Source organism: Rhincodon typus, chromosome 31 (genome assembly GCF_021869965.1).
Source record: "Rhincodon typus isolate 14 chromosome 31, sRhiTyp1.1, whole genome shotgun sequence".
NCBI lineage: Eukaryota > Metazoa > Chordata > Chondrichthyes > Orectolobiformes > Rhincodontidae > Rhincodon > Rhincodon typus.
The window spans coordinates 17,747,375-17,760,151 of NC_063362.1; the positions used below are offsets into that span (position 1 = coordinate 17,747,375).

At 42.4% G+C, this 12,777-nt stretch overlaps 1 protein-coding gene across 1 annotated transcript in view; it reads right to left on the reverse strand.

Annotated features, from left to right (window-relative positions):
• Window positions 1–3,506: 3,506 nt before the first annotated feature.
• Window positions 3,507–12,777, reverse strand: part of LOC109915523 (zona pellucida-binding protein 1-like) — a 28,375-nt gene continuing 19,104 nt past the window's right edge. Inside the window, exon 10 of the mRNA XM_048615039.1 lies at window positions 3,507–4,515. Coding sequence (XP_048470996.1) covers window positions 4,362–4,515 — 154 coding nt within the window. The 3' untranslated portion in view covers window positions 3,507–4,361. The remainder of the gene's footprint in view (window positions 4,516–12,777) is intronic.

Genomic DNA, 12,777 nt, shown 5'->3' on the forward strand with positions numbered 1-12,777 from the left:
TAGTGTCTTAATGCAACTCTGTTGGTGAGGTAGTTACTATTGAAGTTCAGGATTTGATCCGTGTGCATAGCCTTCCTGTACACTTGGGTCTGGAATTAGGCACTAGTTAGCCTCTCTACCATTACATCAAAGCACACACTAGGACTCTTTCGACCACATAGGATGAGGGTTGCACACAAACCTACATCATCACTGCATTAAATGCTATCGAAGACTAAAGACCCCATACCGACAGTAAACAGGACTAACGTGATATACAGAATCCCATGCAGTGAGTGCAATAGACATTACATTGGACAAACGGGGAGGAAACTGACGACCAGGATACACGAACACCAACTGGCAGTAAAAAGACACGGCCAATATTCACTTGTCTCGATACACACAGACAATGAAGGCCATCAGTTCGACTGGCACAAAGTGACTGTACTCGGACAAGCGAACAACAGACATGCAAAGGAATTTCTGGAGGCCTGGTTCTCAACACAGGATGTTGTTAACAAACACATGGAAACAGATCCAGAATACAGACTGCTGCTGAAAAACAGAACCGCAAGTGATAAGTCCCACCATACCACAGGATCATATAAATTCAGAACAGAGCAGAACACCAATGCCTCGATTAGAGGTCGCATTGATGTTGTTGCCTAGAATGGTAAAGAAATATCTGCACACCATGAAACAAGCAGCTCGGTGAGCAAACGAACAACCGCATCCACAACCCGAGCTACAAATTTGCACTAAGAACTTAAAAACCTATGAGACGGTTTTCCTTGGAGAGGAAAAAGTTAAAAGAAGACATTTTTTGAAATGATGAGCAGTCTGGACAGATTAGACTGTGATAAACTTTTCCACTTGTAAAAATATTGAGTACAGGAGTGCACAGATTTAAAGTGATTTGCAACAGAAGTAAATGTGATGTGAGATGAAAACTTTCACCCAGCAAGTAGTTCAGGTCTAGAATGCACTACCAGAAAATATGGTAGAGGTAGTTCAAATGAGGCATTCAAGGGGGCATCAAATGATAATTTGATTAGAAATAGTGTACTGGACAACATGGAAGAGGCAGGAAAGTGACTGTTAGGGTGAATTCTCCATCAGAGGGTACAATCACAATATGCCAAATGGCCTCCTTCTGTGCTCTCACTATTCTATGATTCTACGACGCAAAGCTCCAAGGGAAAGTAAACTGTGAGGAAGATGTAAAAAAAACTGCAAAGATATCTAGATATCCAAAAAAGAGATATGCTGCTGAAGCTCATCAGGACAGATGGAAGATTACTAAATTTCAAAGGGAGCAACAATGTATACTGCATGTTTTGTTGGCAAGTTGACTATGATCAAATGAAGCGTTCGTTAGATAATGCACCAGAGAATTGTTGCTCCCCACACTTCTGTTTATTGGCCATCCCTTACTGCTATTGGACAGATCTTTAGTCAGACCAGCCTGTTTTTATTGCTTAAGAAAGATATACTTGGTCTAAAAGCTGAAAATGCTGGAGAAACTCAGCAGATCTGGCAGCATCTGTAGAGAGTGAAAGAGTGTTAAAGTTTAGGGTCCAATTTGACATCTTCGGCGCTGGATTCTAAATGGTTCTGACAAATATTCATATTGAGCTTGAGACATCAACTCTGCTTTTCTCTCTCCACAAATGCTACCAGACCTGCTGAGTTTCTCCTGCAGTTTCTGTTTTTATTTCAGATTTCCAGCATCTGTTATATTATGCTTTTATAAAGATATACTTGGCTTACAGGCATTATCATGAAGATCCACCACATTATTTTTTTGCTACGAGCAGATCATTCTATGAGGAGAAATTAGGTGGAATGAACATATAGGCCAGGGTCCTGTAAAGCTGTTGGAAATGGGATACAAGGTGAGTGGGACTTTAATTGTGCAGGGGGCCAAACGTCACCTGCCTGAAGTAAAATGAAATTACCCAATTAGTTGGTAGCAAGAAATTGAACTTCTTGAAACATTTTTCAATATATTTGCATACAATGCATACTCATTAAGAGGCAACCTCACCTTTCCAAATAAGCAATCAGTGAACAAGAATCACATGCCTTCAGATTTATAGCTGTTTTAAATATGGCATGCAGCAAGGGAGGTATCACCAAGGGTGATAAATTTGGAGCAACTAAGAGCTACTTTTTCCCCTATGAGGAGTTTTGTTCAAGTACAAGAAGTGTTCTGTACAGAGAATCTTGAGGATAACATTGGCCACAGTGGGCTGGCGAGAGTCCAGCTGTAGCTGATGCTAAGCATAGACCTATTCATTGACCAAAAGTGCTCAGAATGGAAAGAATAGTCCCTGCTGCCATCCCGAGAAAGAGGACGTCCATCCAGCCTGAAGAAGCACCTGCAGAGAGGCATGCTGAATCATGGGGCCACTCTTTGTCTACGGTTGGACTTATACCACTTTTGTATAGGGCAGCAGCAGTTCCAGGAATCCAGGTGATGAAAAGGGGGTGGCAGCAACTCCAGGATCCAATGGCCAGTGTTGATGGAGTAGCAACAGTTGCAGTTCCCAAAAACTCCTTTCAGACAAATAGAATAATGCTCCCGCTTTGAAGTGAGTGAAAATGCCTGGGTGGCCAGTCACCTTCCTGCGAGTGGAAATTCTGCATACCTCCTGTCCCACCATTGACAATCTCAATACTTACCCCTACAGTCTCTGAAATTTAGAATGAGAGGTAATCTCACTGAAGCATCTGAGATTGTGAGGGAACTTAATAAAGTAGTTGGTGAGAGACTGTTTGCCTTGCCTGGAAAGTTCAAAATTTGGGACATAGGGCAGAGTCTTAGTGAGGCATCGGGGGTCTCATCATGTGAAGGGCCAATGCAAGACCTGTGCTACACTTCCAGGAAAGCCATGTGCTAATCAGGTATTGGCAAGGTCACTGCAGGTCTTCACTTGCAATTCAGACACCAGTGGTAGAAGTTTTGCCCAGAAAATCAGAGTCTAGCATTCTTGCACTCAGTAGGTCTGTAAAGGAGACTGTAGCTGCTGCAAGGAGGGCACCCCCGGATTTCCAAGATCAGGATGTATATAGGATGAAGTAAATGATTTGTAGGGGTGGTGTTCTTTTGCATTTGTGTTTGGGGTTTGAGGAGAAACAGAGGCATGAGGCTAGATGCACGGACCAAGCGTGGCTCCCAGTGGGGCACCCCTCTATCCAGTTTCCCCTTTCAGGCACTTGAGTAAAAGCACTTTTTCTAAGTTCTCTGTACACTCTTTTAGACCTTCATATTTGTCCCAAAGTGTGGTTTACAGATCATATGTAATGAATATTTCCTTTCCAAAACCTTGCTTCCTATTATCACAATTTTTGATCAGATGTTCCTTGCCACATCTCCTATTGTAAATTGCTGCAGCCATTTTTTTTTGCTCTATTAACTGTCACAGTAGAGTTGCCAACTCCAGGGGTGTCTTTCTACATATGTTTCTAAACTCTTTCTAACCATACCACCAACTTGTGTGCAAAGACCTTATATCCATCAATTAATTGTAGGTATGGAAACAGTTTTATTTACTTATATTTGAAGCTTAGACAGATCATTGTATTTCCTATTTTTGTCACACTTACTTCCTGCAACAATTCTTCCCATTAATTTATTGATTTGAAAGAACTGAATTACTGTTCAGTAATTGTAGACCTATGCCCCTGAGGTTATGAAGTATCTAACAGAAAGCTCCTCATATTATAAATTAAATCTGCCCAAGCCTCAAAATTGGAATAAGTAAAATACAGGATCACAAATACTTACTGTGTACAAATTTCTATTAACATCTCTCTCTCTCTCTCTCTGAGCACCTTTGGGTAACTGAAATTAACTACCAATCTAAACAGGAAGGAGAAATATCAAACACAAAAGTCACCACTTAGTCCCAACCAAACAGACAGGAGAGACAAACAGTTGCAAGATGTTGGCGCTAACTTGCACACAAATACTCCCACAGTTACCGACACATACTCCCAGTTCCAGAAAAGCCTACATATATGCATATGCCCACCCACACCTACAGTTAATGACAGGCACATACACCTAAGCACAAACAAATAGGAACAGGTGAAGAAACAGTCACCTAATTACAAAGGGAGATATCCATACTAACATGCAATTTGAAATATACAGACAGCAAAAAAAACACGTGACCTCGATCATTTGTATTCTTTGGCTCTCCGCTGGCTTCTTGTAACTCTTGCTATCCTGACATCACCTGCTATTCTTGTGAACTCTTGTCCTAATTTATTTTCCTGGTTTGATCTGTCTGTGTTTCTCTTCAGTTATTTTCTTCTGAGTCAGCTGTCAGCCACCTTGTCATCTTCCTTTCATTGAGTGCTGTCTTTTGCCTCTATTTTATCCATGTTACCCAATTGCTGTTCTTCTGATGTTCTCTCATTGCTGGATGAGATAAAGACGATCTAATTCTTTTAAGATTTGTATTTTCCTTCATTCTAAGCACAGGCCGATCAGAAGTAGCCTCTGTACATAACAGCACTACCAAGCTGCAAACACAAAGGGAAACAGGTTGTTTACAAGCCTCCTGGAGAACTGGTGTGCAAGTGTCTATGGCACATTGATCTCTTTGAATATTGCTAGTTTGATTAATGATTTTATGTGTGTAATAATTGGGGTTTCCTTTCAGTTGGTGTCAATTAGTAAGCATCTCTGGCAATGGATTGTCTATCTTCAGCTGCCCTGTTACTGTGGTATGCAGTTCAGAAGGCAGTTAAAAATCAATGTGGACTGAATCACATATCAGTCACTTGGTCAGCATGGAAGGATTTCCTTTCTAAACGATATCTTTGAACTAGATTTTTCAGGAATCACTCAACAGCATCATAGCCGCTTTGAAATTAATTTTTTTATGACAAACAGAAAGAGAAACTGCTGAAGAAACTCAGCAGGTCTGACAGCGTCTGTGAAGAGAAAATAATATTAACGTTTCAAATTCAGTGCTCCTTCTTCAGAACCTTTCTTTTTCATTTTCTGAATTCATTTTCTCAAACTTGAGATCTGCTTTGGTATTGTTTTCTTGAAAAAAATTTCCACAGTTTCCAAAATCATATAAATGTTGAAGAGAGGAACCATTAAAAGAAAATTTTAAAAACTTGTATTTATGTTTGAATGAATGAATGAATGAATTAGCTTTATTGTCACATATACTCAATAAGTAAAGTGAAAAAATTATATGTCGCTAACTACACATTTTATGACCAGAGGATATCCTAAAGCATTTGCAGACAATGAAGCATTTTTGAACTGCAGTCACTGTTGCAGTGTTGGAAATTCAACAATCAATTTGTACATAGGAAATTCCCACAACTAACAGTGTAATAATGATCAGACAATAACATGGGGTAAGCAACAAGGGAGAACAGGGTAACAACTATCTTAATTAAAACTCAGGATTGGGCAATACTGAACCAGTGGCAAATGTCAACAACAATAATATAATTATAACTTATATTCAACTACTAATCCAAAAGAGCCTGAATTAATGTTCTGTAGATAAGTTTAAATCCCACTATGGCACACAAGGGAATTTAAATTCATTTAATTATTAAATCTGGAAGAAAATGCAAGCGTCATTAACAATAATGATCATAAAACTGCCACGTTGCCATGAAAACCCATTTGGTTTGCTAATGTCCTTATAGGGAAGAAATCCGCCTATATCTGACTCCAGACCCACAGCAATGTAGTTGACTCATGAGTGCTTTCTGAAATGGCTTATCAAGCCACTCATTTGTGTCAAATTACTGCAGAAAAATCAAAGAAGGATATAACAGCATCGATTTAGGCATTGTAAAGGACAAAAGGCAACTTTCCTATTTTGATCCAGCAAAATACTCCTCATTAACCGCTAGGAACTTATGCCAAAATTGCAAGAGCCATCCACAAGCCAATCAAGCAACAGGCTAATATTGTCATATTCAGCTGATCATACCTTGTGACCAATGTCTCAGCCTCCTGCATCTGTTTCTTAGTATTTTCTATTCCACTAGCAGGGTAGAACTATCAGAGATGGTAGAACTGGAGTGGCCCTGGGAGTCCGCAATTAACTCCAGACTTCATGAGGTCTCATGACATAAGGCTAACCAGGGGCAAGAATATCTACTGCTGATTACCACCTACTCTGCTCCTCAGCTGATGATCAATATTTCTCCATGCTGAACACTAATTGGAAAAAGCATCAAGGGCAGCATGGGCACAAATTGTACTGTCGGAGTGTGGGTCCATTATCCATCACCAAGAGTGGTTCACAGCACCAGGATTAACCAAGTTGACTAATTTCTGAAGGACCTATGCCAGACTGGGCCTGCAGCAGGTAGCAAGAGAACAAAAATATCCTGTACACAAAAAGCAGGACTCCACCTTCCATATCTATTACCTCCTCCAACAACCCAGGACACACAGCCATACCATTTTCCACTATTCATACTCCCCATTATCACCTATCCAGCTTCTCTTCTTCTTTGGCTTATCAACAAACACTTTGTCTTCCTACCCTTTTCTCTCTCTCTCACTCTCAATCTGTATCTCTCTAGGCTCCATCTCCACCTATCTCCTCACTCCTTTGCCTTCCCACCCTCTCATCGTCAGCATTAATACCACATTGTCCTAGCTGCTTTCAGTTCTGAAAAATGGTCACTGAACTTGTAATGTTAACTCTGTTTAATTTCCAGAGATGCTGCCAGAGAAAAGTTAAGTTTGTGCAGCTCTCAAACCAGGAGTGTTTGATCAGAAATCTGCAGGTTATTAGAAACAAAGAAAGTTTAAGCTGTCAGTTTTGAAAGTGTTCATGTAATAAGACTCTAGAGTTCACAGGAATAAAACTGGGGAGAACTAGTTAAGTGGAACTTAAATATTTGATGTGGAGGTGCTGATGTTGGACTGGGATGGACAAGGTCAGAAGTCACGCAACACAAGTTATGGTTCCATAGTCCTGTCCTTCACCTGGCGAAGGAGCAGCACTCCGAAAGCTTGTGATTTCAAATAAACCTGTTGGACTATAATCTGGTATTTTGTGACTTCTTACCTTAAATATTTGATATAGAATTATAACTTTTCTGGATTTGAGTCTCTAACAGATAATGTCAGAAAACAGATTGAAACTTTGTTTTGCTTTGTGTCTAAATTAATCTAGTCCTATATGCCAGCATTTGGCCCACATGTCCCTAAACCCTTCCTATTCGTATATCCATCCAGATGCCTTTTAAATGTTGTAATTCTACCAGCCTCCACCACTTCCTCTGGTAGCTCATTCCATACACACACCAACCTCTAAGTGAAAAAGTTGCCCATTAGGTCCCTTTTAAATCTTTCCCCTCTCACCTTAAACCTCTGTCCTTTAGTTTTGGATTCCCCCACCCCAGGGAAAAGACCTTGGCCATTCACCCTATTCATTCCCCTAATGATAAGGTCATCCCTCCACCTCCGATGCTCCAGGGAAAATAGCCCCAGCCTATTCAGCCTCTCCCTACAGCTCAAACCCTCCAATTCTGGCAACATCCTTGTAAATCTTTTCCGAACCCTTTCAAGTTTCACAACATCCCTCCTTATAGAAGGGAGATCAGAATTGAATGCAGTAATCCAAAAGTGACCTAACCAATTTCCTCTACAACTGCAACATGACCTCGCAACTCCTATACATAATGAACTGACCAATAAAGGCAATCATACCAAACACGTTCTTCACTCTCCTGTCTACCTGGGATTCCACTTTCAAGGAGTTATGAACCTACGTTCCAAGGTCTTTGTTCAGCAACACTCCCCAGGACCTTACCATTAAGTGTATAAGTCCTGCCCGGATTTACCTCTCCAAAATGTAGCACCCCACATTTACCAAGATTAAGTTCCATCTGCCACTCTTCGGCCCGTTAGCCCATCTAATCAAGGTTCCATTGTACTCGGAGGTATCCTTCTTCACTGTCCACTACATCTCCAATTTTGGTGACATCTGCAAACTTACTAACCTATACCTTCTATGTTCACATCCAAATCATTTATATAAATGACGAAAAGCAGTGGACCCAGCACCGATCCTTGTGGCACACTGCTGGTCACAGGCCTCCAGTCTGAAAAGCACCCCTCCCCCACCACCCTGTCTTCTACTTTCGAGCCAGTTCTGTATCCAAATAGCTAGTTCTTCCTGTATTCGATGTGATCTAACCTTGCTAACCAGTCTACCATGAGGAACCTTGTCGAACGCCTGACTGAAATCCATACAGATTATGTCCATCGCTCTGCCCTCATCAATCCTCTTTGTTACTTCTTCCAAAAACTCAAGTTAGTGAGACACGATTTCCCACACACAAAGCCATGTTGACTATCCCTAATCAATCTTTTCCTTTTCAAATACATGTAAATCCTGTCTCTCAGGATTCCCTCCAACAACTTGCCCACCAGTGATGTCAGGCTCACCAGTCCATAGTTTTTTTCTTACCACCTTTCTTAAACAATGGCACCATGTTTGCCAACCTCCAGTCTTCTGGCGCTTTACCTGTGGCTATCGATTTTACAAATATCTCAACAGGAGGCCCAGCAATCACCTCTCTAGCTTCCCACAGAGTTCTAGGTTACACCTGATCAGGTTCTGGGGATTTATCCACTTCTATGCATTTTAAAACATTCAGCACCTCCTCCTCTGTAATATCAACATTTTTAAAGATGTTGCTATTTATTTCCCAAGTTCTCTATCTTCATATCCTTCTCCACAGTAAATACTGATGCAAAGTACTCATTTAGTATCTTCCCCCATCTCCTGCAGTTCCACACATAGGTGGCCTTGCTGACATTTAAGGGGCCTTATTCTCTCCCTAGTTAATTTTTGGCCTTAATGTATTTGTAGAATCCCTTTGGATTCTCCTTAACCCTATTTGCCAGAGATATCTAATGTCCCCTTTTTGCCCTCCTGATTTCTCTCTTAAGTATACTCCTACTGTCTTTATACTCTTCTAGGGATTCACTCGCTCCCTGCTGCCTATACCTGACATATCCATCCTTCTTATTCTTGATCACAACCTCAATTTCTCTGGTCATCCAGCATTCCCTACACTTACCATCCTTGCCCTTAAGCCTAACAGGAACATAACTGTCTCTGAACTCTTGTTACGTCATTTTTGAAGGCTTCCCATTTTCCAGCTGTCCCTTTACCTGCGAACATCTGCACTCCCCCCTTCTCCCCTCCCCACCCCACCAAGTCAACATTTGAAAGTTCTCGCCTAATACTGTCAAAATTGGCTTTCCTGTAATTTAGAACTTTAACTTTTAGATCAGCTCTATCCTTTTTCATCACTATTTTAAACTAATAGAATTATGGTCACTGGCCCCAAAGTGCTCCCCTACTGACACCTCAGTCACCTGCCCTGACTTATTTCCCAAGAGTAGGTCACGTTTTGCCCCTTTTCTGGTGGGTACAGCCACATACTGAATCAGAAAATTTTCTTGTACACACTAAACAAGTTCCTCTCCATTCAAGCCCTTAATATTGTGGCAGTCCCAGTCTATGTTTGGTAAGTTAAAATCCCCTACCATAACCACCCAATTATTCTTACAAATAACTGAGATCTCCTTACAAATTTGTTTCTCAATTTCCCTGCTGACTATTGGCGGGGGGGGCTCTAGTACAATCCCAGTAAGGTGGGATCCCTTTCTTACTTCTCAGTTCCACCCAATAACTTTCCTAGACATATTCCCAGGAATATCCTCTCTAAGTACAGCTGTGATGTTATCCATAATCAAAATGCCACTCCCCCTCCTCTCTTGCCCCCCTTTCAATCCTTCCTACAGCATCTACACCCTGGAACATTAAGCTGACAGTCCTGTGCATCCCTGAGCCACATCTCTGTAATTGCTATGATATCCCAGTCGCATGTTCCCAACCACGCCCTGAATTCATCTGCCTTACCTGTTAGGCCTCTTGCATGGAGATAAATGCGTTTAATTCATCAGTCCTACCTTGTTCTCTGCTTTGTTCCTGCCTACCGTGACTGTTTGACTTGCTCCTTTTCCCAACTGCACCAATCTCAGACTTATCTCTTTTCTCAGTGTCTCCCTGGGTCCCACCCACAATTTACTAGTTTAAATCCTCCCGAGCAGCTCTAGCAAATCTCCCGCCAGTATATTAGTCCTCTTCTGATCCTGGTGCAATCCGTCCTTCTTATACAGGTCACTTCTAACCCAGAAGAGATTCCAATGATCCAAAAATGTGAATCTTTCTTCCTGCACCAGCTCCTCAGCCACGCATTCATCTGCTCTAGCCTCCTATTCCTACCCTCACAAGCTCATTGCAAGGAGTCCAAGCAAAACTGAAGTCAGTGGGAATCAGGGACAAAACTGTTTATTTTAAAAAGTGATATCTAGCATAAAGGAAGATTGTTATGATTATTGGAGGACAATCATCTCAGCCGAAGGATATTGCAGCAGGACTTTCTTGGGATTGTGTCAAGGGCTTGATCATCAATGACCTATCACAAGGTCAGAAGTGGAAATGTTTACTGCTGATTACAAATTGTACCATTTGCAACTCATGAACTATTGATGAAGTCTGCACCCTAAAGCAGCCGGATCTGGAGAATTTTCAAGCTCGGGCTGATAAGAGGCAAATGACATTCCATATCATCTAAGTGCCAGACAGGCAGTAACATCTCCAACAAGAGAGAATCTAACCATCTCCCCTTGACATTCACAGCAATACCTTGCTGAATTCCACACCATCAACATCTTGAGTCGATTGATTATAAAGTTAAAAAGACGAGGATGAAGAACACAGTGATTACAGGAACAGGTCAGACGCTGGGAACTATGTCATGAGTAACTCACCTCCTGAGTCCCCCAAAGTCTTTTCCCATCTTCAAGGCAGAAGTCAGAGGTGTTATGGAATACAGTCCACTTACATGAGTGAGTCAAGGTAAAGTTACAAAAGTCCCACTCTCTCATTTGAGAGAGTCTACTGGTCATAGAGTCATAGAAATGTACAGCACAGAAACAGACCAAAATTAATCTCACCCCATTTGCCAGCGTTTGGCCCATTCCCTCTAAACCCTTCCTTTTCATGTGGCTATCCAGATGCCTTTTAAATGTTGTAACTGTACCTGCCTCCACCTCTTCCTCTGGCAGTTCATTCCATACATGCACCACCCTCTGCGTGAGTTTAATCTGACAATCACCACACCTCAGGTGAGGGGTAAGATTGAAAAGGCGGGACTTTCACAGTAACCTCAGCTAGTACAGGAATTGAATCCATGCTGTTTGCATCGCTCTATGTCGCAAACCAGCCATCGAGCCAACTGAGCTAACTGACCCTCCCTCTCCTGTATGGGTAAGTATAGCCCCAGCAACTCTCTAAGTTGGGCATCATCCAGGACAAAACAGCCCACTTGAATGATAATCCAGTCACCACTTTAAACATTCACTTCGTCCACTGTGTCATCTATAAAATGCATTTCTTCAACTCACCAATTCTCTTTTGACAGTTTCCAAATCTACCAACTATATCAAGTGCAGTAAATATATAGAAAACCACACCTGCAAATTTCCCTCCAAACCATTCACCATCCCGACTTTGAACTGTTTGGACACTTCTTCACTGTCACTGAGCCAAATTCCTGGAACTTCCTTCCAAACCACACTGTGAATGTACCTATACCACATGAACTGGAGCTGATCAGCAAGGTGCTTCACCACTTCCTTCTCATGGGCAGTAGGAATCAGCAAAAAGAGATAGCAAGAATTGCAGATGCCGGAGTCAGAGATAATAAGGTGTGGAGCTGGAGGAACACAGCAGGCCAGGCAGCATCAGAGCAGCAGGAAAGTTGACATTTCGAGTTGGGACCCATCTTCAGAAATGGGGAGGGGGTAGGGAGCTGGGAAATAAATAGAGAGAGGAGGGGCAGGGCTGGGAAAGGTAGGGGGAATGGTGACAGATGAGTGCAGGTAGGTAGTGGTGGGGATTTGTCAATGGGATGGGAGGACGGATAGGTGGGAGAGAAGATGGACATGTTGTGTCAGCTCAGGGAGGTGGGGATGAGAGGGAAGCTTAGACATGGGATGAGGCCAGAGGTGGGGAGATTTTAAAACTAATGAATTCCATGTTTAGGCCATCAGGCTGTAGGCTTCCAAGGTGGAGTATGAGACGTTGCTCCCCCAGTTTGTGGGTGGTGTCATTTTGACACAGGAGGAGGCCCAGGATGGACATGTCACACAGAGGGTGGGAGGGGGAGTTAAAATGGTTGGCAACCGGAAGGTGTTGTTGTTTGTTACGTACAGAGCGCAGTTGCTCTATGGAACAGTATCCGAGTTTACATTTGGTCTCATCGATGTGGAGGAGACCACATCAGGTGCAGCGGATACAGTAGACCAAGTTGATGAATGTGCAGGTGAACCCCTGTCTGATACGGAAGGTTTGTTTTGCGCCTTGAATGGAGGTGAGGGGTAGATATAGGGGCAGGTGTAGCACTTCCTTCAGTTGCAGGGAAAGGTGTCAAGGGTGGTGGGGTTAGTGGGGAGTGTGGAGCAGATGAGGGAGTTGCGGAGAGAGCAGTCCCTACGAAAGGCAGATAGGGGTGTGGAGGGAAATATCTCTTTGGTTGTGGGGTCGGATTGTAGGTGGCAGAAGCGGCAGAGAATGATACATTGGATGCGGAGGTTGGTGGGGTGAATGTGAGGACAAGGGGGATTCTGTCTGTATTTTTTTGGGGGAAAGGAGATGTGAGGGCAGAACTGCGGGAAATGCAAGAGATGCGGTTGAGGGCATTTTCGAT